This window comes from Mastomys coucha, unplaced genomic scaffold (genome assembly GCF_008632895.1).
Source record: "Mastomys coucha isolate ucsf_1 unplaced genomic scaffold, UCSF_Mcou_1 pScaffold5, whole genome shotgun sequence".
Classification (NCBI taxonomy): domain Eukaryota; kingdom Metazoa; phylum Chordata; class Mammalia; order Rodentia; family Muridae; genus Mastomys; species Mastomys coucha.
Window position 1 is genome coordinate 93,302,597 of NW_022196911.1, and position 27,375 is coordinate 93,329,971.

General features: G+C 45.7%; 1 protein-coding gene and 1 long non-coding RNA gene across 4 annotated transcripts in view; one reads left to right on the top strand and one right to left on the bottom strand.

Annotated features, from left to right (window-relative positions):
• Positions 1-3,491: 3,491 nt before the first annotated feature.
• Socs7 (suppressor of cytokine signaling 7) overlaps positions 3,492-27,375 on the top strand; it is a 35,470-nt gene continuing 11,586 nt past the window's right edge. The window contains exons 1-8 of one of the 3 annotated variants that reach the window (XM_031351322.1): positions 3,492-4,686; positions 14,317-14,381; positions 17,758-17,862; positions 18,315-18,416; positions 19,264-19,394; positions 19,888-20,056; positions 23,675-23,803; positions 26,730-26,945. In XM_031351322.1, coding sequence (XP_031207182.1) covers positions 3,686-4,686; positions 14,317-14,381; positions 17,758-17,862; positions 18,315-18,416; positions 19,264-19,394; positions 19,888-20,056; positions 23,675-23,803; positions 26,730-26,782 — 1,755 coding nt within the window. In that variant the 5' untranslated portion in view covers positions 3,492-3,685 and the 3' untranslated portion in view covers positions 26,783-26,945. Of the gene's footprint in view, positions 4,687-14,316; positions 14,382-17,757; positions 17,863-18,314; positions 18,417-19,263; positions 19,395-19,887; positions 20,057-23,674; positions 23,804-26,729; positions 26,946-27,375 lie in introns of those variants that run through there. The other 2 variants (XM_031351320.1, XM_031351321.1) reach the window with 2 other exon arrangements.
• On the bottom strand, positions 10,788-14,243 carry LOC116077059. Its single transcript, XR_004113164.1, has 2 exons — positions 13,825-14,243; positions 10,788-10,972 (listed from the first exon to the last, which is right to left on the bottom strand). It is a non-coding gene; the product is annotated as an uncharacterized LOC116077059 (long non-coding RNA).

Sequence of the window (27,375 nt, forward strand, 5' to 3'; positions counted from 1 at the left end):
CTTCCTCTCTCTTTCTGTCACTCTCTCTCTCTCCCTCGTCCTCTACCCCCTCCTCCCCCTTCCCTTCCTCCTCTCTCTTGCTCCTTTATTTTACCTAGAACTGTAAAACCCCAATTACCCCATGGCTCACACAGGTAACCTCTTGGGGTACAAATAAACCAGCTGAACAGCAGAGGGCGCTGTAGAGCTGCGGTCCTTGCCTTTGCCACGCGATCTCCATTGCCTGAGCCAGGGATCCTGGTTTTTATTTTAGGCAGCTAATGTTCTGGAGCTTTATACTAACTTTCTTTCCTTTTCCTTTTTTTTTTTGGGGGGGGGGGTTTGAGACAGGGTTTCTCTGTGTAGCCCTGGCTGTCCTGGAACTCACTCTGTAGGCCAGGCTGGCCTCCAACTCAGAAATCTGCCTGCCTCTGCCTCCCAAGTGCTGGGATTAAATGCATGCGCCACCATCGCCCGGCTCCAATATTTGTTTTTTATTGTTATTATTTTTGGTTTGTTTGAGACATGGTCTCACTATGTAGCTCAGGCTGTCCTAGAACTCACTATGTAGACCAGGCTAGCTTTGAATGGATAGAAATCCACCTGCTTCTGCCTCTTGAATGGGATTAAAGGTGTGTACTACCATACCCTGAATATTTTTTTTAAAGATTTATTTATTTATTATATGTAAGTACACTGTAGTTGTTTTCAGACACCCAGAAGAGAGCATCAAATCCATTACAGATAGTTGTGAGCCACCACGTAGTTGCTGGGAATTGAACTCAGGACCTCTGGAAGAGCAGTCAGGGCTCTTAAACTGCTGAGCCATCCCTCCAGCACTAACTTATTTTATTTTTAATTACCTGTGTGTAGGTATGCCCACGTGAAGGCTAGAGGGATACAATCACCTGAAACTGGGGTTACAGGGGGCTGAGAGCTCTCTGGTGTGGGAGCTGGGAATTGATCTTGGGTCTTCTGTTAGAGCAGTCTGTGCTAACTGCTGAGCCATCTCTCTAGTCTGGACAGAGTTGTAATCAAATCATACACGTGCAGTTAAGTGTAACAAAGACTTGCTCTTCAAGTTGAGAGAGAAGGTACCATCCTGGTTTCGTGAGGAGAGAGTTCAATCTGAAGGCTGACCAGTTCACTAAGCACAAAAAGAGAGAAAATTTATCTGAGAAAGGAGATTAGTTAGGACATGCTGCTCACTGGTCAAGCTACAGTTTTGCTTTGGAGGTATAAACACTGGATTTGCTTCCTGACCCTGCAGAAAAAATAGGGGATGGCAAATAACAGATGAAATGCCCATAAATGTTAAAATTGGCCCTGTTAGAGGAACTGCAGGGGATAGAAAAGATACAGCTTGGTGGGCAATGTGTAAGACATAGGCAGTGGGGAGACCATCAGGGCCCTATATGTCTCATAGAAGAAGAGCTTTTTCTCTATCCCAAGAATGCAGAAAGCATGCACAATTACAACTACAGACTGTGGGGCTGAAGGGATGGCTCAGTGGTTAAGAGTGCTGGTTGTTCTTTCAGAGGTTCTGAGTTCAATTCCCAGCATTCCACAAGGCAGCTCACAACCATCTGTGATGGGTCTGATGCTGTCTTTTGGTGTGCAGAGAAATATATGTAAATGAATCTTTACAATCACAGGCTGTGAGCAAATTTCTATTTCAAAGTGACCGCACTAGGCTGGGAAAATGGCTCTGAAATGTCCCCGCTTCTCAGTGATCCTGGAGCTCATCAATTTGGCTAGGTTGGCTGGCTGGTCAGAGAGCTCCAGGGATCCAACCCACATCATGTGCCAAGATCACAGACACATGCTGCTCTGCCTAGCTTTTATACTGTGCTGGGGATCCAAACTCAAGTCCTTATACTTGTGAGAGTGCCCGTCTTAAAAACAAAAGGGGTGTAGGGAGCTGGGTGGTGATGGCACACACCTTTACTTTATTTCCAGCACAGACATATTTCTGAATTTGAGGCCAGCCTGGTCTACAGAGTGAGTTCCAGGACAGCCAGGGCTACACAGAGAAACCCTGTCCAAAAATAAATAAATAAATAAGAGAAAGAAGGAGATGGAGGGGCCTGGAGAGATAGCTCAGCAGATAACAATTTGTTCTGCTCTTGCAGAAGATCAGAAGTCAGTTCTCAACACTCATGCCCAATGACTTACGACAGCTAATAATTACAGTTCTAGGGGATCTGATGCCCTTTCTAGGATTCTGCACACACATGTGCATACACATTTTTTTTTTCCCCAGACAGGGTTTCTCTTTGTAGCCCTGGCTGTCCTGGAACTCACTCTGTAGACCAGGCTGGCCTTGAACTCAGAAATCTGCCTGCCTGCCTCTGCCTCCCAAGTGCTGGGATTAAAGGCACGTGCCACCACTGCTGGCTACACATTTTTTTTTTTAAGTGATGGAGATTATGAGAGCGATTCTGATTTACATCTCCTGTGTATATATGTGTAGGTGTTACATTAGGAATAGCACAAAAAAGTTGAAGAAACTCTTACAGTCATTGAAACCAGTTCTGACTCAGTATTCCCCCATGATTGACGATTTGATAAAGTTTTGCTTTTTCACTGTTCTCTTTCTTCGACAAAGGAAAATATTCGTAAACATTCTTGTTACAATTACATTCCTTGGTCACTTGTCACCAGTTTGCTAAGGGCTGGGAATAAGGTCTGGTGGTCGAATTGTTGCTTAGCATGCACCACGTCTTGGATTCTATACTCAATATGGCACATACACTATGACAACAGTCAGTGGAAGTATGCATTTGGCAATCAGTCATACAGTATTGGCTATTGTATATTTGTACTTCTTGGAAATTGTGTACTATCCATCCTTTATTTCAGTCAAATTCATGATGAGATTATGTTAACTGTATGCACACCCTGTTTTCCCAAAGAACCAGTTGTCTTAGCACGGAAGAGCACACCGCAGGATCTACAACACATTTTCTTTTTCTTTTTTTGGTTTTTCGAGACAGGGTTTCTCTGTGTAGCCCTGGCTGTCCTGGAACTCGCTCTGGAGACCAGGCTGGCCTCGAATTCAGAAATCTGCCTGCCTCTGCCTCCCAAGTGCTAGGATTAAAGGCATGCGCTACCACTGCCGGGCTTCTACAACACATTTTCAGGTAGTCATTCCACAACTCATCGAATAGCAGGAAAGAGGATTCAGATGTAATGAAATGACTTGGCCAAGGCCACACACCCCAGGCAGCATAGATGGGACAAGACCCACAGACAGTGCCAAAGGCCGCGACCCTCCCCCAGGTCCAGACCCGGGTCCCAAGGCCTGCACCGCTCTACACAGGAGGGTGGACAGGGCCTGAGCGCCCAGGAAGTGAAAAAGCAGGGGTCCGTGCCGGAGACCAAGGAGGCCACAGAAGCAGCAGACGGCCAATAGCTACCACGGCCGGGGGAAACGTCAGGCACAGTGGAGACCGACGCTGCGCACCCTGGGGAAGGGGGCGGGACCTGAACAGGAAGTGACGTCCCGGGGGCGGTCCTCGTTGGCGGCGCGCGGCCTGGGCTCGCGCTGGGCTCCGCGCGCCCCCCGCCCCCTATATGAGGCAGAGGCCGCGGCGGCCGTTAGCGCTGTCGCTCCGGGGGCCGCGGCGGGCGGGGCTCCGGCGGGGCCCGGCCTAGTCCCCACCCAGCTCGGCTCCCAGCCGCCCGCCCTCCCTCCCTCACCCCGATGCAGGGGGCCGAGCTCCGGGACGGCGAGGCGGCGGCGGCGGCCGCTTCGTACCGGGTCCTGAGCCGCCTCCTCGGCTATGGAGAGGCGGCCCCCGAGCCAGGCCCGCCGCCGCCGCCGCCGCCCCCGGGCCATGGCCCGTCGCCGCCACCCTTCCTCGCGCGGCCCGGCTCGCGGGGCGCCCGGCCGCCGCAGCTGATGGTGTTCCGCAACGTGGGGCGGCCGCCCGAGGAGGAGGACGCGGAGGCGGCCCCGGAGCCGGGACCCTCGGAACTGCTGTGTCCCCGGCACCGCTGTGCGCTGGATCCCAAGGCCCTGCCCCCGGGCTTGGCGCTCGAGCGGACCTGGGGTCCGGTGGCTGGACTAGAGGCGCAGCTGGCGGCCCTGGGGCTCGGACAGCCGGCGGGGCCGGGGATCAAGACTGCCGGAGGAGGCTGCTGTCCGTGCCCGTGCCCCCCGCAGCCGCCGCAGCCGCAACCCCCGCCGCCGGCTGCCGCCCCGCAGGCCGGGGAGGACCCCACGGAGACGAGCGACGCGCTGCTGGTCCTAGAAGGCTTGGAGTCGGAGGCCGAGAGCCTGGAGACTAACAGCTGCTCGGAAGAGGAGCTCAGCAGCCCGGGCCGTGGAGGAGGAGGAGTGGGTGGCCGGCTGCTGCTGCATCCTCCGGGCCCTGAACTACCCCCGGTGCCCTTTCCGCTGCAGGACTTGGTCCCTCCAGGGCGCCTGAGCCGAGCGGAGCAGCAGCAGCAGCAGCAGCAGCAGCAACAACCTCCCCCACCGCCGCCGCCGCCGCCTCCCGGGCCCCTCCGGCCCCTCGCAGGCCCTTCTCGGAAGGGCTCTTTCAAAATCCGCCTCAGTCGCCTGTTTCGCACGAAGAGCTGCAACGGCGGCTCGGGCGGTGGGGATGGGACCGGCAAGAGGCCTTCGGGAGATCTGGCAGCTTCAGCTGCGAGCCTGACAGACATGGGAGGCTCTGCGGTCCGGGAGCTGGATGCGGGGAGGTGAGATTGGCTTATAGGGGGGTGGGCAGGCGACAAAGTTCCATTTCTTGTTTCGTCTCCCTCATTTCCCCTACTGCTAACACGATACTGTCAGTTCTCAAGCTGTGGACTTCAGGAGGAGGCAGACACTTGGGACTAAAGGTGGTGACATCTCGCATTAGATCAGAGCTAATTGTGGAAACAGCTTTCACTCTTGGAAGAGTTCACATTCTGACACTTCTCAGTGGGTTAGCGTCTCTTGCTGGGGATGATTTGAAGCCCGGCCTCACCTTCCATCCCTGTACTGGCCCCACTTTTTTAAGCACCCCTCCCATGTCTGTTATTACTAACATTGTTGGGAGGTTGCTGGAAATGTGTGGCCTTGGGGCCGAAAAGCTGGTGTCAATCACCTGCCTGTTATTATCTTGATCATCTAGCTTGTTCTCTCTGTGCACCTGCCTCCACTCTCTTCACAAGTCCATGCATGCAAATAGCCTGAGGAGTCTGGCCAGCACCTCTTAATATTCCCCTGGTTGTTCCTAGATATTGGCTATCTAAAGCCTGTGTGCTGACCACTTTGTGAGAATGGCTCTATGCTTACTCTCTCACTGTCACACGGATGGGAGAATTCTAGATGAGGTATATGCATTGACTTCTAGTCCAATTAATGGGAATTCCAAACTTAAATGTTGAGTTGTTCCCTTCAATTTCTAAGAAGTGGCTAGATTTTTGACTGTCAGGACAAAGTTCGGTAGTGTCAGTTTAGAAAGCTGTCAGCTTTTGCAGCCATGAATGAGTGGTATAACATTGTAAATTGTAGTTGTGAATCTGCCTTAAACCTGAATTGGTGGCTTTTGTTTTGTTTTTTAGACAAGGTTTTATTATGTTGATCAGGCTTGCTTTTAACTCACTTTGTAGGGAAGACTGATCTGGCTCTCTTGATCTTCCTTCCTACCTCCTCCCAAGGGCCAGACCTGCTTCCACCTTGCCTGACTGGAATTGGTCTTGGTATGGTTTATGTGATGTATTCTTGAAACATACAGACAGTGACAGACCAAGGGCAAAGAGCAGATAAACTGATAACTTTGCGGAGCACTAGGATCTTGGAGGGTAGAGGGGATGTTGAAAGATAAGTATGTCTGGGCCCGATTTTAATTTTTTAAAGCTCCCTAGTTTATCCTCGTTCACAAACCACTCATTCTTGGACATGGATTCTCAAGGGAACTTGAATACTCCAAGATAAAAGGTGTGGGCTTACTTTGGCTTTGTTGCCATTTCTGAACATGTGTGTCATGGGCCAAGCCCAGATCCCTGATTATTTGTGCCCCACCCCCAGATGTACCCCTTTAGGTGGGGCTTGTTTTATTTATTTATTTTTTTGTGTATGTGTGTGAATTCCTGCTGAGAGCTCAGGTCTTGAAAAGTGTGTAGTTACTGAAACAGTTCCCTGCCCCCAACAGTGGTAGGTTCTGTATTTGATGCTCCACTTACCAGTGTGGATGAGATTTGCATTGGCTGAGGGTGAGGACAGGGTTGGAGCTGTGGGTAATGGCAGAGGGTGGATTGATCATTTTCTTGTGGTTTGTCTTGCCTTTGTTCCACATTGACCAGGACTTGCGCTAAGATTCCCGAGACGACAAGTATGAGGTGTGGCGTGAAATTAACTGCTACGTCTAATAGATTAGGAAGTGGAAAAGGCATATACCATTGTATGGTGTTTTGCCTTGGAAGCAGAATTTAATGGTCATTGGCTGCTCTGTCGCCAACCCTTCCTCTAAGCACAATACAGATTTCTGCTGCAGAGCAAATTAGGCTGTACCTCTGCAAAGAAGCTTAGTTCAGGGCAGTGGAGAAATACATTTTTTGGTCCAAGAGCTTTTTCTGATGAATTGGAGAAGAGCTAGGTATTTGTGTGTAAACATTTGGTTGACTGCTATTTGGAGGCAGCATGCTGTATAGAGAATTAGGAAAGTCTGGATTCTGTTTGGAAGTTGAGCATTAGCTGTGGTATGGAGGGCAGACTTGTCATCTTTGTCCTCCCCTTTCATCTGTGAAGTGGGACAGCTGTGAATTGTCCTGTTGATGTCCCTACAGGAGTAGAGGGAAGATGTGAAAACTGCATGGAATATTTTCTGCTTTTTGGAAGAGAAGTAATAAGATTGAATTGGGACTTTTTTCTGTGCTGAGATTTGGTGCTGCTTGCTGTCTTTTCCACACTCACTCTGTGCCAGTCTTGCTGGCAGCCTCTAGGCTGTGAGAACTGTGGGAAGTCTGGCCAGGGTAGTTGTGATTTTTGTGGCTCTGTCTCTCTTAAGCAAGTCCTCTCTTGTTGAGAAGAGCAGTGGCTTGGAGTTTGCACTTGGTCTCTGGCTTTAAATGGTGGCACCTGAAGCTCTGAGGAGATTCAGTATTTTGCCGGTTACGAGGCTTCAATGTCTGCGCTGCTTGTAGGTAATTATGGGCTCTGCTGTCTTTGCTATGTAATTTGGGGCATTTACGGTTTGTAACCTCTAGGCATAATTCTCTCTGCTCTACTCAACATCTACCTTTCCCATCTACAGGGTTCCCACAGCTATCGATTTCGATGAGAAGTTCCTAGCAGTCATTTTTATAAGGCTTAGCAGTCGAAATTCTCTTGGTGAATAGCTTGACTTCCTTTTGAGTTCCTTAGGTGGAACTGCACAGATATACAAGTCCTAAGAGAAGTATGGTGGTTGGGGGAACTGGAGAGATGCTCAGAAGATTTGAGCATTTGCTGATCTTGTAGAAGCCCAGAGTTTGATTCCCACACACCCAGGTTGGGTAGCTGCTGACCATCTGTAACTCCACCTTCAGGGGATCAAATGTCTTGTTTTGATCTCAGTAGGCACATGTACACATGTGTATACACACACACACACACACACACACACACACACACACACACACACGCAAAAACTATAAATCTTTAAAAGCAAAAGAGTAGTATGAGGGCCAGCAAGATAACTCAACAGATAAAGGTGTTTGAAAGCCTGATGACTTGAGTTTGAGTACCCACATGGTGGAAGGAGAGCACTGACCTTCACAGGTTGTCCTCCTCTGACCTCCACATGACTGCACCCAGCCCCAATTTCTTTTTTTCCTTTTTTTTTTTTTTTTTTTTTTTTCCAAGACAGGGTTTTCTCTGTATAGCCCTGGCTGTCCTGGAGCTCACTTTGTAGACCAGGCTGGCCTCGAACACAGAAATCCACCTGCCTCTGCTTCCCAAGTGCTGGGATTAAAGGTGTGTGCCACCACTGCCTGGCCAATTTCTTAAAAATAAATAAATGTAGCTGGACATGATGGCACACATTATTCCCAGCACCCAGGAGGCAGAGATGAGCAGATCTCTGACTTGGAGGCCAGGTTAGTCTATGTAACAAGTTCCAGGCTAGCCAGAAATACATAGAAAGATCCTGTTTCAAATTTTTTTTCTTTCTATTAAAAAAAAATAGTATGAGTTCACTCTGAGAACTCTCTAAAGTGAAGTAAGATTGAGCTTGCCAACTAATCAACTTTCTGTTCTTGGGAGCTGGGCTAGGCCTTATACCACACATATGTCAAAATTCAGAAAGCTGGGCTTCATGCCTGTGGGCCTTGGTAGAATATAGAACTTTGCTATTTCAGGGAAAACAGTGGAGTTCCCTTGTCTGTTTCACATATGTTGAGCTGATTGTCTTCCTTCAGATTGGGTGAAGAATAGCATGTATCTGCCCTGTTTGAATCATCACATAATACACACCCAGCTGGGAATAGGGGCCTTGTCTCAGGGTTTTTCTACTGAGTTTAACAGTTGAGGCTGTTCCTGGCAGTCGTCATGGTTGTGAGGTGGAGAAATGGAAGCAGTTCTGTGGTGATTTTTGATTTGTTTGCGGAAAAAAGGTGCAATTCTGGATGGTGAGGCTGTTTGGCATGGGTTTGGGGCCCTGCTGTCATGGGTAGACTTGGCCGACAGCACAAACTTAATGTTTCTTTGGGTCTTAAGAGCCAGGGGAGGGTGTACTATACTGCTGTTATTTTGTTTCTTTATTCTTTCTTTTGGTTTTATTAAACAAGATTTAAAAATGTGTATGTCTGTATGTACTTGCACACGTATGTAGGTGCCTGACGAGGTTAGACAAGGACATTGGATCCTATAGGTAGGTCTGGTGTTACAGGCAGTTGTGAGCCTAACTTGGGTGCTGGAACCAAACGTCTCCTCTGGAAGAGCAGTGAGTAACAGCTGATCCATCCTTAGCCCCTTTTTTTTTCCACTCCCATCCCCACCCCCACCCCCCACCCCCCCCATGCTTTTGAGATAGGTCTCACAATGCTGTCTGGACTGGCCAATTTACCTTCCTGTTTCGGGTTCCTGAGCTCTGAGATTATAGATGTGTATACCATTATGCTTGGTCTTGTGTAGCCCAGGTGGCTTCAAACTTACTCTGTGTGTGCTCAGGGTTAGTCTTGAACTGAATCTCCTGCTACCACTTCCCAAGTGCTGGAATCACAGACATGTGTTGCCATCTCAGCCAGGCTCAAAGAGGCCTTGAGTTATAACATGGCTTGCTGAATGAAGGCGAGGTGATGCTGTAGTGTGGTAAGCTGGGTTTGGTTTTTTGTTTCAGGTTCTGTTGGCCTTTCACACTACCTTTTTACAAACTGCTGTGGTTGTCAGCTCTCACATAACAAGTTCCCTGGCTTTAAATTTTTTTTTTCTATCCAGTTGATCTTGTGCCTTTAACATTCTCCTTGCCAATGTCATTCCTGAGGTTTTTGGATTAGACTGTGGCCTTTGGCTTTTCCCTAGGAGTTCCATCGGTTTTGTAGTCGGTTTACAACAGAGTTTTGGATCTGACCTTGCTGCACAGATGTCTGTGTATTGGAAGTAAAAATTAACACATGGTTTTTGTGCCTGTAGCACATGAACAGACACTGGCTTATGACGTGCTGGAAATGGCACAGGCTGCCTGCCTTGGCACTGAGCACCTTAGCAGGCAGAGGTGTATTGGAGCCACACAGTCTAGTGTTTGGGCACCTTAGCTTGGAAGGTACCTTAGGGAAGGGTACACCTAAGTTTTAGGGATAAAAGGATTTATGGACAGGAGTGCTATACAGTACGACGACTCACTGTATTTTAGGTTCTAAGGAATTTGAAAACTGGCCAGTGATTACATTTATGTCCTATTGTCCTGTTTAGTCTAGCGCTTCTAACTCCATTTATCTCATTAATCTGTTGCAATGCAGATAATTTGCAGAGTGGAAATGGATAATGGTGTTCTCTTACCTACAGTTCAGGCAATGACATGCCTGGCTCAAAGGACAGCAAGCTCCCCAAAAGTCCTGTCTAAAGTTCCAGTCACTTGAGTCATGACCTACCAAATCCTTTTTAGCCTACCTCTCCAATAAGTCTGTTCTAAGGGCCGGGCGGTGGTGGCATACGCCTTTAATCCCAGCACTTGAGAGGCAGAGGCAGGCGGATTTCTGAGTTCAAGGCCAGCCTGGTCTACAGAGTGAGTTCCAGGACAGCCAGGGCTACACGGAGAAACCCTGTCTCAAAAAAAAACAAAAAACAAAAACAAAAAAAACCCCAAAAAACAAAACAAACAAACAAACAAAAAAGTCTGTTCTAAGATGAAAGTGGCCCACTGGCAAAGTTAAAGTACTTTAATTTTATCCCAGTGTTTTTCAAGTTGATGTGGGAAGTTGTTACTAATCTATGAATATAATATGGATGGTTAATTTGAAATGTTTATTTGGGCTAGCAATGTAGCTTAATTGGTAGAATGCTTGTCTAGATTGCTCAGAGCACTGGGTTAAATTCCCAGTACTGCCAAATATGTATGTTCGGAGGCCTAGGATGTACCTAGCTTAGTTGGTAGAGTGCTTACCTTTAATGAATGAAGCCTTGAGTTTAATCCCCAGCACTTTATAAACCGAGCATGTTGCACCTCATAAATGTGTATGGTGGTACATACTTGTAACCTTAGCACTGAGGAGATAGGCAGGAGGGGCAGAAGTAGCTTAGGAATGAGTTTTTATCATCCTAGATATTTACTATATATAAAAGGGGATATAGAAAATATCTGTACTAAAGTAATAAATACATACCCAGGCACTCATCGTTAGGTTTAGTAAGTAGGTACAGTATTTTCTGTATTTTGTCTAGACGAAAGTGTGGCTTTCCTCAGTATGTTTTGTCCCCAGGTAACTGCCATCCTCAATTCTGTGTTATTGCTTCATTGCTTTCTCAGTTATCTCCACAGACTTCTAGCCATTGAATGGCTGACATCACAGTGCTCCCAGGGTCCTTGAGATGGAAAGTGGGCTTTCAGTTAGGCAGCATCTCCCCAGAGATAGAAGGAAGTACAGAGTTATTGTCAGCTATGCAACCCTTATACCTTTACCTTTTAGTTTCAAGCCACAAGGCACCCATCTTTGCCAGGAAAAACCATCTTAATATATTCAGACAATTTTGCCTGGGTTTAAATTCAGATGTTTTTCTTTTTCTAGATCATAGAAAGTATGATTTTTCTTCTTTAAAATGTCGGGGGTGGGAGAGAAGATGAGCTCCAGTGAGAGGCCCCCACAAGACTGTGCTTGGATACTGCCCTTCCTCAGAGCTTGGCACGAGGAGACTCGTCCCTGCATGGGCAGATGGCAGAGTGATGCAGCTTCCTTTGAAAAGAGGCAAACTGCCAAATGGCTGAGGTGTGAACCTTTTGAAAGGCCAGTGCTTTGGGTTTCTACTTGCTGCGTTTAATGTTGTGCCCACAAGTTATCAAATAAAAATCAGCTTGGAAGCTCCTCAGCTCCTTTAAGTTCATGTCCAGGGGGCTCAACTTTCCTTTGGGCTGTCGACATGAGAAACTTTTATAAATGGAGACCATGTGTGGTTGGATCTTGTTTTTATGTGGCCATGTCCACTGTGTGGGCTGTGGATGTATTCAAGTGTGGATTGTTAGACCTCTTAGAAAGAAGCTACCCACGGTTTATCTCTTTCTTTGAGACGGAGTCTCTGTAGCTCTGGCCAGCCTGGGACTCATTGTATAGACTAGGCTGGTTTGAATTCACAGAGATGTGTCTGCGTCACTGAAGTGTGTGCTTTTTCTTCTTTTTCTTTTTCTGAGTACGCAGCACCACATCCAGTTCGTGCTTTCTGGCTAACCTCATCATAGACTGGTTTTGGAATTGTGTTTTGATAAGCTGAGGTGTTTACATTAAAACATAAAAGCAGGAGTGGGAGAGATGGCTCTGCAGTTAAGAGCACATGAGCTGAGTTCATTTCCTAGCACCTAAGTCAGGAACCTCACAATTACCTGAAACTCCAGCTACAGGCATCTGACACCTCTGGCCTCCAATGATACCCACACGTACATGTGCAAACACAAACACAGACACGCTTACACATAATTAAAATGAATAAAATTTAATCTAAAAAAGTTAAAAAAAAAAAAAGGTAAAGCTGGGCCTGCTGACATGGACCTGTGGTCCCAGCTCTTGAGAGGCAGAGGCAAAGCGAGGTCAGGCTCATCTTCACCTACTTAGTGAGTTAGAGGCTAGCCTGGGCTACATGAAATTGTGTTTCAAACAGAACAAAAAGCATAAATATGGTTTTTGTTTTTGTATTGAGGCTAGAGAGATGGCTCAAGGGTTAAGAGCACTTGCTGCTCTTCCAAAGCACTGAGTTCAGTTCCTAGCACCCAGTAGTTCACAGGAGCCTGTAACTTCATTCACTTCTAGGAGTCCCATCTCCTTTTCTAGCTTCAATGAATACCCACATAATGTGACACACAAACACATGCATATAAATAAAAACAGATACATAAGTTTAAAAATATGGCAGTGCTGGGGGGTTGACTCAGAGCATTATGTATAATAGGTGGGCACTTTACTAATGACTATATATATATATATATATATACACACACACATACATATATACACATAAATACATATACACATAAATACATATATATACACATATATACATATACATATATATACACACATATATATGTATATGTGTGTATATGTGTGTGTATATATATATATATTTTTTTTTTGATGGGCCCTGAAAAACAAATGATTTTGTTTTGTTTTGTTTTGTTTTGTTTGGCTTTTCGAGACAAGGTTTCTTTGTGTAGTCCTGGCTATCCTGGAACTCACTCTATAGACTAGGTTGACCTTGAACTCAGATCCACCTGCCTCAGCCTCTTGAGTGCTGGGACTAAAGCCATGCATCACCACTGCTGGCTGAGGTATAAGTTTTTTATGTCACAAAATTTACCTTTTTCAAGTGTCCACTTGTATTTATTTATTTTTTTCATGACACTTTTTGTTTTGTCTCAGACAGGATCTGACTCTGAAGCTTTAACTAACCTGGAACTCACCATCTAGATCAGGCTAGCCTGGAATTCTGCCTCTAGAGTGTTGGTAGTAAAGGTGTATGTCTTCGTGCCCACCTGATTTTTTCTGTTTTCGTTTTTTTAGACAGTCTCTCTTTTATGTAGTCCTGGCTATTGGCTATTCTGGAATTCATTATATATACCAGGCTGGCCTGTCTCTGCCTATTAAAGGTGTGCACCAACATGCCGCCTGGCCTGACTGATTTATTTTAAAAGATTTATTTATGTATATATGTATTTATTTTATATATGGGAGTATACTATCTCTGTTTTCAGACACTCCAGAAGACAGCATCGGATCCCATTACAGATGGTTGTGAGCTACCATGTGGTTGCTGGGAATTGAACCCAGGACCTTTGGAAGAGCAGTCAGTGCTCTTAACTGCTGAGCCACTTTTGCAGTCTGGCCTGACTGATTTTTGACAAATTTATATAATCACCAGAACATAACCCTCACCCTTCATGAGCATGAGCTTGTTCCCACCTCCTCAGTAAAATCTTTGTCACCTTGAGGTGAATGAAAACATGTCTCAACACACGTCTGCCTGGAAAACCTGTGTTGGCATCTTTTGTTCTTCATTGTTTGCTAAAAAACTACTTGAAACAGATAAGTTGTTAACTTGGTGTGTGGTGGAAGGTGGTTTCTGGAGAACATGAAAGCAGAGCTGTGTGACTCAGGGAGTGGAGGAGGGTATCCTTGGGTACCAAGCAGAGCTACCCTGAGACAACCCTGTTAGCCATGGCCTGGGCTCACCTCTCGGGGCCATGGGCAGAGAGGTGTTCCTGATTGAAGATGGCAGTGTATCCTTTAGTGCCCTTCTCCGGCCAGCCTGTGCTCCCTGGCTGCCGATTCTACGTGGAACTGTCTTGAGCACAGGCCCTTGCTCCAGGCTGGCAGCTGCTCAGGCCTAAAGCCTTTTGGTTGGCTTTCAGATGAAAATCAACTCCATATCCAGCTCTCTTCCTTGTGAAATTGACTTAGTAATTACCACTGAAGTTATTTTATTCCTCTGTGCTGGGCATGGCGGGGCCAAGGGGATGCCATTGCAGCTATTGCAGGCTGGTGAACTTAGTAGCCAAATCTATTTAAGGAATTGCCTTAATTATTTCATTCTCCTTTAAATTTTAGGCTTTATTACAGAAGTGTTGCCAGTATGCCTGTAATAAAGGGTTTGCTTTGTGTTTCAGAACATCTGGAATCCAGTGTTCTAGTGATTTAAGTGCATATGTGTTCATTTCCCCCTAGGAAACCCAGGTTGACAAGAACTCAAAGTGCCTTTTCTCCGGTCTCCTTCAGCCCCTTGTTCACAGGTAAGGATCCTGTCTTTCTCTCTACTCTGACAACTGAGAGTGGGAGTGTCCTGAGACTTCTCAGGAAACACCCTTGCCAGGGAGGCTCTAGTCTCCTCTCTGACTGTCTACAATAATTTCCTTCATCCCATGACCTTGGGTTTGGGGATGTTTGCAATGCATAAAAGACTCTTCTGAAGTTGTAATTCCTGTTCCAGCTTCCAAGGAAGTTCATAGATTATCCAGGAAAAATGACCCATGAGTGTCTGGTCTAGTTTAAAGACTTAGGGCACAGGGGACTACATGAGTTCTTGTCTTACCATCTTAGGGGCTGGCAGTGCTGGCAGCTGTTAGTGCTCTTCACTGTGTCTAATTTAAGGCTGTCCTCCTCTTGAAGCAGGGAACACAGTTGCTAAAGTAAGAAGGCTGCTGAGTGTTGGTAATGGGTCACTGCTGTACCATCTCATGGGAAACTCTTCAGAGAGGGACCTAACCTCCTGCTTTTTTTCTTTCTAATATATATGTATGTGTATATGTACACACATATATACATACATACATACATACATACATACATACATACATACATACAGGGTTTCTCTGTATAGCCCTGGCTGTCCTGGAACTCACTCTGTAGACCAGGCTGGCCTTGAACTCAGAAATCCACCCAGCAGTTCTTTTTTTAAACATTCAATACATGTGTATGCATATGTGTAGGTCACAACACATATGTAGGGAAGCCAGAGGACAATTGTAGGAGTTGAACTTGGGTCTTCTGGTTTGGAGGCAAGCATTTTGTATGCCAAGCGAGCCTCCTCCCTGGCCCCTCCTCTCAGTTGTTAGCATGTTCTGGTCTTACATTCCTCGTGTACATATGGCAGAATACAAACCACTTGCTTTGCTCCACACTGGCATGAAAGTCTGCAAAGACAGTATGGTTTTATTTGATAAAAAAGATTCCTTTTCAGGATTAGAGCCCCTGTTGAAGGTAAGTCAATAGCAGAAAGAGCACTGGACGTCGTTCTCACTGTCAGGACAAGCTAAAGCTTTTCTCCTAATCAACCCTGGCCCTTAGTATGGTAAAGAAAAGATAGGAGCCTGGTCTACACAGTGAATTCCAGGACAGCCAGGGCTATACAGAGAAACCCTGTCTCGAAAAAACAAAAACAAAAACAAAACAAAACAAAACAGGACTTTTTTTTTTTTTTAAATATTTATTTATTTATTTCATGTATGTGAGTACACTGTCAGACATACCAGAAGAGGGCATTGGATCCCCATTACAGATGGTTGCGAGCCACCATGTGGTTGCTGGGAATTGAACTCAGGACCTCTGGAAGAACAGTCAGTTCTCTTAACTGCTAAGCCATCTCTCCAGCCCCAAGATGGGAGTTTTATTTTAAAAAAATTTTATTCTAGCTGGGCAGTGGTGGTGCACGCCTTTAATCCCAGCAGTTGGGAGGCAGAAGCAGGCAGATTTCTGAGTTCAAGGCCAGCCTGGTCTACAGAGTGAGTTCCAGGACAGCCAGGATACACAGAGAAACCCTGTCTCAAAAAAAAAAAAATTTTACTCTATGTGTATGGGTATTTTGTCTACATGTATATCTGTGTGCCACTTATGTGCCTGGTATTTGTGGAGGCTACAAGAGGCCATCAGATATCCTGGAATTGCAATTCTAGATGGGTGTGAGCTGCTGTGTGGGTGCTGAGAACCAAATCTTGATCCTTTGGAAGAGTGGCTAATGCTTTTAACTCCTGAGCCATTTCTCTAACCCTGGAATAAAATCATTAATTTTTTTTAAATTATTATTTTATGTTTCTTTATTTACATTTTTAAAATTTTTTTTATTTTTTATTTTTATTTTTTTTAAATGACTCTTTTTTTAAAGGTTTTATTTATTATTATAGCTAAGTACACTGTAGCTGTCTTCAGACACACCAGAAGAGGGCATCAGATCTCATTACGGATGGTTGTGAGCCACCATGTGGTTTCTGGGATTTGAACTCAGGACCTCCAGAAGAGCAGTCAGTGCTCTTAACCGCTGAGCCATCTCTCCAGCCCCCTTATTTTTATTTTTTTATTTTCTTTTTGGTTTTTCGAGACAGGGTTTCTCTGTGTAGCTCTGGCTGTCCTGGAACTTACTCTGTAGACCAGGCTGGCCTTGAACTCAGAAATCCGCCTGCCTCTGCTTCCAAGTGCTGGGATTAAAGGCGTGTGCCACCACCGCCCGGCTACATTTTGTTTATTTAATGTGTGCCACATCATGCATTTGGAGGTCAGAGGACACTTATCAAAAGTCAGTTCTTTTTTCTACCATACAGAACTTGTGGATTGAATTTAGATTATCAGGTTTGTTAGCAAGTCCCTTTTTCTACTGAGCCATCCTACCATCTTTGCCTATGTGTGTATCCTGTGTGTGTGCCTGGTGCCTGCAGAGGCCAGAAGAGGGCACTGGCTGTCCTGGAACTGGAGTGTAGGGTGGTTATGAGCCACTATGTGGGTGTGGGGAAACAACTGTGGAGCTGCTCAAGAGTAGCAAGGCTCCTGACCTTTGAGCCCTCCACTAACCCAGAACAGATGCACTTTTTTTTTTCTTTTGTGTTTTTTTGAGACCAATCCTGTCTCTGTGTAGCCCTGGCTGTCCTGGAACTCTACCAGTAGACCAAGCTGGCAATCTTGAACTCAAAGAGATCCACCTGCCTCTGCCTCACAAGTCCTGAGATTAAAAGTGTGTGCACCACAACCCAGCAGCAACTAGATTTTAAGACAATTGGTGTTCAGGGTAATTCCAGCCTGGAGAGCTTAGGCACTGTGTGCCCCCTGTCCTCCCTTGCTCTGTCCTCCCTTGCTTAGAGACCCTGTGCCCTCTGTCCTCCCTTGCTTAGAGAACTCTGTGCCCTCTGTCCTCCCTTGCTTAGGACCCTGTGCCCTCTGTCCTCCCTTGCTTAGGCACCGTGTGCCCTCTGTCCTCCCTTGCTCTGTCCTCCCTTGCTGAGAGACCCTGTGCCCTCTGTCTTCCCTTGCTTAGGGACCCTGTGCCCTCTGTCTTCCCTTGCTTAGGGACCCTGTGTCCTCTGCCCTCTGGCCTCTCTTGCTTAGGGACCCTGTATCCTCTGGCCTCCCTTGCTTAGGGACCCTGTGTCCTCTGACGTCCCTTGCTTAGGGACCCTGTACCCTCTGCCCTCTGTCCTCCCTTGCTTAGGGACCCTGTACCCTCTGCCCTCTGGCCTCCCTTGCTTAGGGACCGTGTGCCCTCTGCCCTCTGGCCTCCCTTGCTTAGGGACCGTGTGCCCTCTGCCCTCTGGCCTCCCTTGCTTGCCCTTTGTTTTCCTTTCCTTTTGGCCTCAGCTTTGGACACTGTGCTTCTGTAACATGCTTGCTATGTGAATCCCTCAGGTGAGACAGTGTCGCTTGTGGACGTGGACATTTCTCAGCGGGGCCTGACCTCTCCACACCCTCCAACTCCCCCTCCTCCTCCAAGAAGAAGCCTCAGCCTCCTAGGTATCGTCTCTAACCTTCCCTTTGCCCTCTTACCCCGTAGGGAGGGTGAGCTCTAGGGACTTGCTCTTTGGTCAGGGGCTAGAAAAGGTTAAAGGTTTCTATGATGACCCAATCATAATCCGTCTCTTTCTCCACACCCTTGTCATTGATGTCGGCATTTAGATGGGTGGGCATCGTATTGCATGAAGCAGTATTGACTGTTCATGTGTTGAGTAGCTTCCCATGTACCTTGCCCTCAGTCTGTTGCTACTGAGCTGCTTTAGGAGTACCCTCAGTCTCCTGCTTTGTAAGCAAAGCAGGGCTGATTAGGATGACTTGCCTGTGCATAAAGAGAGCATGAAGGCCAGGCTACCTTGCCCCAGAGGGCAGCCTGAAATCCTCTCCTCCTCTGCCTTCCCCTCGCTGTTATGTGCTCATTTTGCTGAACCTCTTGCTTTTGTTCTCTCTTGTAGATGATATCAGTGGGACGCTGCCTACATCTGTCCTTGTGGCTCCGATGGGGTCTTCCTTGCAGTCTTTCCCCCTACCTCCGCCTCCTCCACCCCACGCCCCAGGTTAGCTTAGCTTAGAGCCAAGACTCGTAAGAGTGGAAGGACGGGAGAAGTCTGCTTATGGAAATTACAACTTAGGAGAAAACTCAGTTTTGATCCCCTTGGTTGGACTAGAACTTGAAAATGAGTCTGAGAACTTTTTTTTTCCTAACCTGTTTCCTTATGGAAGTAAATCTTACTTTTCTTAGAAATAAAAGCCTGGGATTTCTGGTTCCTGCTTCTGGGGTTGCTTTGCAGTCCCTGAGGAGATGCTACTTAAGAAATTGCCCTGATGTCAGCTCATGAAGAGGTTTACTATGTTGCTGGTTATCAAAGTTGTGTGGTTTTTTTCCCCCCTAAGCTTTTGGTATTTACTGCAGCCTTGTAAATAAGTACCAAGCATTTAGTAGCCCATACCTGCTTTGCCAGCCTCCGGTACCCAAGGAATAAAATGAATGAAATCAGCATTCTTTTCTACTTGCCTGGCAAAAATCATTAGTCTCCCTGGGCAAGTAAGCGAGTCACTATTTCCAAGGCTGCTTTACCGGCACTTCACTTCGAGGTGGGAGAAGTTGGAATCGCTCTAGGCTGGTGAAGTCCCTGAAGTAGTCACCTTAGTCAGGTTAGTGAGCGGCTCCCCTACTGCTTTCCTGGAGTTGAACACCCCCACTCATCCTTCACAGCTTACACGAGCTCACACAGCTTTTTGTTCCAGCTCATCCAGCTCTTTCCCACTGCTTTGGCTCCCACCCTCTCAGCTCAGCTGCTAATGCCTTGCCCTCTTCAGTTAGCATCTTTCTGGGGAGGGGAAGGCTGCCTGGGGTTGGAGCACTGTGGATAAACAAGTGGTCTCTGTTCTCTTGCCCCGCAGATGCATTTCCCCGACTTGCTCCCATCAGAGCATCAGAATCCCTGCACAGCCAGCCTCCCCAGCACCTCCAGTGTCCCCTCTACCGGCCCGACTCAAGCAGCTTTGCAGCCAGCCTTCGAGAGCTGGAGAAGGTAGGGATGCTAGAAGCCTGGCCGCTCACCTCTCCTCCCACACCTGAGCTCTGTCTGTGCTCTCCTTACTGTTTTTAAAGCACAGAAGAGGAGTTTCTGTGCCTCCATATTCACAGTGGCTAGACAGTAGGCTATTGTTCATTTCATAGGAAATGTAGGAAGACTAAATTTGGGTGGGGAAAAGTTAGATACAATGGAGGAGGATTGAGCAGAGAGAAATTTGGACTAGCGTAACGTGGTTTTACTAGATAAACCGACCCGTTCCTTCTGGCCTTACAGCCCCCGTAATGAGAGGTAGGATTGGTCCTCTGGCACAGAGTCAAAGCGGGAGGATCCTGGTGCTCTCTTCTATGGTTGGCACGCGTGTTAATGGCTTTTACCTTCTCAGATATTTTGGAGAATGGGGGAAATCTCCCTTGGTAAGACAGATTGTGTCCAGGACGTTGGTTGGCATTTCTCTGTTAACTACTTTAGTATTTCCTATCTTTTATAGTGTGGCTGGTATTGGGGACCTATGAATTGGGAAGATGCAGAGATGAAACTGAAAGGGAAGCCAGATGGTTCTTTCCTGGTACGAGACAGCTCTGATCCTCGTTACATCCTGAGCCTCAGCTTTCGATCACAGGGTATCACCCATCACACTAGAATGGAGCACTATAGAGGTAAGAGCTGCTGCCCCGGCAAAGCCTTTCTCCAGCTTTGCCTTTTCCTACCTTTGCTGAGGTAGTCCCCTGCCCTCCTTTTTGTGGGAGGACCTGACAGTGTGTATATGTACCCCTTGAAGAGCGTGTTAAGTCTCCTGAGCTGGAATCATCAGTTAGGAGTATTGGGCACCAACCCTGCAAAATGCTCCTAACTTCTAAGCCAGCTCTCCTGTCTGCCTGTCTGCCTGCTTGTCTGTCTGTCTGTCTCTCTGGATATGTGGGATATCTGGATGTGTGTGTGAGGGGTGGATAAGTACAAGGATGTACATGCTACAGGGTGCCTGTGAAGTTAGAGGACACCATGGATGTCTTGAATGTGGTCTGTACCTTTTACCTGAGACAGGCTCTCTTGTTCACTGGTGCAGCCTGCACCAGCATAGTCGGCCTGAGCTTCCAGGGAGTTTCTTACCCCTGCCTCTCATCCTGCCATAGGGGAGCTGGAGACATGGACATGTGATGCCATACCCAGCTTCACATGGATTCTGGGGATCCAAACTCAAGTCCTTATGTGCGCACTGGTCCATCTCCTTAATCCCTGTTTGTTTGTTTGAGACAGGGTCTGTGTAGCCCAGACTTGCCTTGAACTATATAACCAAGAATGGATCCGAACTGATTCTTGTCCCTGCCATGTGCTCCTCTGACCAGCCGAAGATTTAATTCTTTATGTAAAAGTAGCAGACATATTCATCTTAACATGCAAATTTTTTCATATTTAATAAATAGTAAAATTATATATGTTTTAAAAATATATATGTTATTTAAAATAAATAAAAGCTGGGCATGTTGGTACATGCTTCTAATCTTATCACTCAGGAGGCAGAATCAGGCGGACCTCTGGATTCTAGGCTAGCCTGGTCTACAGAGATAAACCTTGTCTCACAGAATGAAAAATAAATAAAAACAAAAATAATTTTTTTGTGGTTTATTTTCAGAAAATGTTTTGTCTTTAACCTGTTTTATATTCCTAGACACCTGGGCTGCATGTAAAGTTACATAGGCAAAAAAGGATCATATGTAGAAAAAGTTAAGAAGTCATTAAATCACCAGGTAACAGTGACGCACATCTTTAGCCCCAGTACTCTAGAGATAGAGGCCTATCTTGGAAAACCGATTTTAAAAGGAAAGGAAGAGGAAGAGGAGGAGGAGAAAAGCAGCAGCAGCAGCAGCCATGAGTTAGGTTAGGAAAGATGGCTTAGTGGTTCAGAACACTGGCTGCTTAGAGGACCAAAGTTCAGCTCCCGGCCTCCATGAGGACCCATATACACATGGGACACACACACACGCCAGACCTGTGGTCTCCATGAGGACCCATACACACATGGGACACACACACACACACACACACACACACACACACACACACACAGACTCACCCCAGACCTGTGGCCTCCATGAGGACCCATACACACATGGGACACACACACACACACAGACTCACCCCAGACCTGTGACCTCCATGAGGATCCATACACACATGGGACACACACACACACATATACACATACACACCCCAGACCTGTGGCCTCCATGAGGACCCATACACACATGGGATACACACATATACACACAATCTCAGAAGTAAAACTAAATCTTAATAATAATAATTTAAAAAAAAAAGAAGCCATGAATTAGGTAGCTGTTGGAAGTGGGATGTAATAAGAAGCTGACACTACCAATTTTTATGCTGTTCCAAAGAAACAGAATCACAGATAAACCAAATACAAAATACAGCATTTCAGAATGAGCTAGTCTGTTAAAACAGACTAATAATTGACTAGACTCTGCGCATGGTAGATGAATACTTGCTACTGTTAGGGAGGGCTCTCACTCGCTCACCCATCACGACCTAAGCGCTGCCCCAGTGGCTCTTTGCCTTTCTTTTTAACCTCTTCAGTAGGAAGAGGCTGCTTGTTGGCAGTGGGACTGGCCCTCATCATTTTCAGTGACACTGTAAGAGTAGCTGCAGAGACTCCAATCTGCAGTTCCCTGCAGTGATTACGTACTCCACATTGTGTTCTTTGTGGGTGATTTCTTTGGGAACCTAGCATTAACTCCCAGGAGGTCAGATTCCCTTTTGCCTTTGGAACTCTTGAGTTTGAGGTAGAACCCACACAACGTTCTGGGCATGGGAAAGAGGGGAAGACTCGTTTTGCTTTCCCTGTGCCTGTCATGTACCTGTCCTGCAAGAGTGAGTGGTGTACACTCTGGTAGGCTTAGATCTGAGAGTACTTGCTCTCACTCTGGTCCCCTCACATCCTTAGAGTGTGTAATGAATGTAGCATTTACAAATACAAAGGTGGGAAGTAAGTCATTTAAGGAGTAGTATACATATGGAAAAGAAAATCCTCATTGTTTTAATTATTTGGTTTTTAAAATTATTTTTAGTTCATGAATTTTGTGAATGCATGTGTTCAAACATGTAAGGGCCACACATGTTGACAGGAAACCTGTTCAGGAATCGGTTCTTTTCTCGTCCTATGTTGGTTCAAGGACGAGGACTCAGGATGTCATCTTTGCTGAGTAAAATTTAGAGAGGTCAGCAAGATTACTCAGTGTGTAAAGGTGCTTTATCTTTTGAGATCTTTATTTTTCTTCTTTTTTTTTTTTTTTTTTTTTTTTTTTTTTTTTTTATGTTTTGGTTTTTCAAGACAGGATGACTCTGTGTTTCCCTGGCTGTCTTGGAACTCAGTCTATAGACCAGGCTGGCCTTCAATTCACAGAGATCTGCCTTCCTCTGCTTACAGAGTTCGTTGGGATTAAAGGTGTGTGCCACCACCATATCCAAAAAAATGAGTTCAAATATTGTTTAAAATTTAATTTTTAAGAATTTAGTTATTGTTGGGCAGTGGTGGCGCACGCCTTTAATCCCAGCACTTGGGACAGGGTTTCTCTGCATAGCCCTGGCTGGCCTCAAACTCAGAGATCCGCCTGCCTCTGCCTCCCAAGTGCTGGGATCAAAGGCGTGTGCCACCACTGCCTGGCTACCATTTTCAACTTAAAAAAAGGTTGTTCTTGCTGGGCATTGGTGGCGCAGGCCTTTGATCCCAGCATTTGGGAGGCAGAGGCAGGCGGATCTCTGAGTTCGAGGCCAGCCTGGTCTACAGAGTTAGTTCCAGGACACCCAGGGATACACAGAGAAACCCTGTCTCAAAAAAAAAAAAAAAAAGAATTTAGTTATTAAAAAAAAAAAGTTCAGTCGGGCGGTGGTGATGTATGCCTTTAATCTCAGTACTAGGAAGGCAGACGTAGGCTGTCTATGAGTTCGAGGCCAGCTTGGTCTACAAAACAAGTTCCAGGACAGCCAAAGCTACCCAGAAAAAACAGGTCTCAAAAAAAAAAAACAAACAACAATAACAAAACACAAACAAAAAATTAAAATGTTTAAAGCAGCCTCTCAGACCATTTGAGGTTTTTTGTTTGTTTTTCTTTCTTTTTTTCAGAGTTTTGCTACCTAGCCCAGTCTGTCCTGTAGGTCAGATCTTCCTGCCTTAGACTCCTGAGTGCCCTGATGACAGGAACGTGTTACCATACCCCACCCAAAAAGATTATAAATTTACTCTTCATTTTCCATTCCAGGAACTTTCAGCTTATGGTGCCATCCCAAGTTTGAGGATCGCTGTCAGTCGGTGGTGGAGTTCATTAAGAGAGCCATCATGCACTCCAAGAATGGGAAATTTCTCTATTTCCTGAGATCCAGGGTCCCAGGTAAAATTGTAGTTACAGTAATTTATTATTGTTACTTTTTTAAGATAGGGCCTTACTCTTGTATTTCAGGGTGGCCTTGTATTTCTATGTAGCTCAAGCTGTCCTCTTGCCTCAGCCTTCTGCTAGTTACAGTAATTATTAAACCCAACTAGGATATGATGTCCTATCAGAATGTTCCAGTCCCCTAACAGTGGCCACACCTAAAACGGTTTGTCCTGGCTATTTGAGCAGCCACTTCTCCTGCAGAGTCCAGTGACTAATGCCAGCCCTTGTATGTTAATCCTACAATGTTCTAAAAAATTTCTGCTTTTGACCACATGAGTAAGAAAATTGTTCCCATATCTGAAGCCCAGGCATCGTGTAACATTTGACATTGAGATTGCTCCTTGCTGCCGTTACACGCTTCTTACCTTACTTGTCAAGCCAGGCAGTGTGAACTCTCCCAGCATTTCCCCAGGGACAGGGATGTGAGAGTGGACTCACCAGAAAGGCAGGGATCTGCAGGCTGGGTGCAGTTGTAATTATTTAAGAAATGCCTGCTATAGTTTGCCTATAGTGTACTAATTGACAAAGAGTGGTGGTTGTTGTGGTTTGGTATATTGACATCTCCACTGTGCTGAAAAACAAAGACTTCTCTCCCCGTGGGAGCACTGTCCAGGTCTTGGCTTCACTAGTGTGATCATATAGTCAGCCAGCCCACTCAAGCAGGTATCTGCCTGGTCTCCATCAGAAGAGGGGAGGGGATGGGTTAGAAGAACTTGGTTTTTAGCATTAGGTAAGGAAAACTGACAAGCATGTTTATGTGAGGAATCTGTGGGAAGCACAGAACTTAAAGTGAGAGCTTCATGCTTTCACTTTGAATCAAATTAGCTTCCTAAGCAGGGTGCCAAGAAATGGCTCTAAAATGTAGGAGTTGCTGGGGAGCCTCGGGCAGAGCATCAGGAACAGGATTGGGCCAGGTGACAGTGATGTTTGTCTAATGCTGGTGATTCAAATAAGGCACGACAGGGTGTGAACTGTATTAATTCTCACTTCATTTGGTATTTCCTGCAGTGCTGCCAACACCATTGGGGCTCATGTGTTTGTCTTAGTTGAAGGAAACTGTTAGAATTCTTCATACAATTAACTCTGCTTAGCAATTTTTAACATTTGTGGATATGATAGATATTTATTTAACAAACATTTATTTGTAACTCAGTATAAAAATTAAGCTAGTTGATGCCCTGAGGGAGCTCACAGCCTTAAGGAAGGGATATAGAAAGACAGAGTGATTAGCCTGCCAGTAGTAGTGCTCGCCTTTAATCCCAACATTTGGGAGGCAGAGGCAGGTGGATTTCTGAGTTCGAGGCCAGCCAGGGCTATGCAGAGAAACCCTGTCTCAAAAAACAAACAAACAAGACAGAGTGATTTGCAGGGACACGGGGATGAGCTCTGCTTGTTGGTGATCTAGACAACTCTCAGTAAGTAAGGTGTCTCCTTACTCTGGAGTGTCTCTGCTTGCAGAAAATTGAGAGACTTGGAGTCTCAGGCTCCGCCAGCACAGCTCTTTTTATCCCACAAATGTACCTTTTCTTCAGAAATTGCAGCTAAGATTTCTAATATTGTACACAGGTTAGAGATTGTACTATTGGCTACTGTTTATTGAATGCCTTCTAAGAGAAGGTCAACTTTCTAATTTATTTTATTTTATTTTAGTTTAGTTTTTGGATTTTCGAGACAGGGTTTCTCTGTATAGCCCTGACTGTCCTGGAACTCACTCTGTAGACCAGGCTGGCCTCGAACTCAGAAATCTGCCTGCCTCTGCCTCCCAAGTGCTGGGATTAAAGGCATGCGCCACCACCGCCCAGCTAAGTTTCTAATTTAAATATCTCTTAATTCTTATAAAGAACTCAAAGTTAACTAATTGATTAATTAGTCTATTAAAATTGTAGATAATTGAGGCAGGGCATTTAGCTTAGTTCCCCAGATTCAGTCCCTTCACAACCCAGTATCTTGGGCAAGCTCTGAAGTGGAACCACATTTTTGGCTCTTATTTCTTTCTCCATGTATATTTATTTGCTTAGAAGCAAGGAGGTGGTGTCTTGCGTATCCCAGGCTGGCTTCAAGTATACTTCCTAGGTGACAGTGAACTTCTGATCTCAGCACTTAATATGTAGCCTAGACTAGTCCTGAACTTGTGGCAATTCCCCTGCCTTTGCCTTCTTGAGTACTAGAATTACAGGTGTAAGCTGCTAAACCTTGCAATAACAAAATTTTAAATAAATCCAGTTTAGCGCTATCGAATGAGATCCTGTCTCAAGAATATTTTAAATAAAATATTGTCTGCCTGGAATTTACTTATTGTAACCTCCATGTTTACAATATGGTTCTCTGAATTTCCTGTAAAATCATTATTCTATCCAGTTTGGATGTTTTGTGGAGAAGGAAGTAACCATACCAGTTCCTAGGTATAAGGTGAAAACCACGCTGGCGTTCTCAAGCAGTGCCAGCCACTGCAGACCTTCCAACAAGACTTCTTTTTGTTTGCTTGTGTTTTTCTAGACAATGTCATGAAGCCTTTACTGGCCTCAAACTGACTATATAGCTGAGGGAGACCTTGAACTCGTGATTCTCCTGCCTCCACCTTTCCAGTGTTGGCCTAAGTGCGTTTTTGATTTTTCTGTTATCAACACTGGGTTATTGAAATACCTTTCCCTATACCCTAAAGTTTAGTCTTACCCCATTTTGTAAGTTTGATGTCTTAAATCTCTCTCTGAGTGAAGGTCTTTCTACGGCCCTGGCTTTCCTAGAACTCAGTAGACCAGGCTGGCCTCTCAAACTCAGAAATCCACCAGCCTCTGTGCCCCCCACTCACACCTGTCCTGTCCCCACTACACCCAACTTTAAATCTCTCTTTAATTTGTAAATGTTTTATTACTTTTTTTAGATTTATTTAATTTATATCAGTGTCAACCTGAATGGTCTTCTTGCCTCAGCTAAAGTCATCAAGTTCTCTACACAGCCATGCTCAAGGCTTACACGGTGACTACAGATCTGTTAACCTTCTGACCGTCACAGCTCTACCTCTTGCCCCTTAGAAGCTCATGGTCATGCTATAATATATATTATATATCATAAATCATATGTTATGTACTCCAACTAACTTTAAAGGTCTCCATTGTCTTTAACAGTTTCATTTTTTTTTTTGTTTTTTCAAGACAGGGTCTCTCTATGTATCTCTGGATGTTCTGGAGCTCATTCTGTAGACCAGGCTGGCCTCGAACTCACAGAGATCCACTGCCTTTGCAAGTGCTGGGGTTAAAAGTGTGTGCCACTGCTCAGCCAATTTCATCTTCTTTTTAATTAAAAAAATATTGCATTTATTTATTGTGTATGTGTGTACATTTGTGTGCCTAGTGCTCATGAACAGTCCAAGGACAACTTCCTGGAATTGGTTCTCTCCTTCCACCACATGGGCCCTGGGGATTGAATTCAGGTGTTTTTACCCACTGAGCCACCTTATTGACCCATCACCAGCTTTTAAGAAAGTCCAAGGTCTTAACTGTCAGTTCCTATAGAATCAAAGAAGCTAT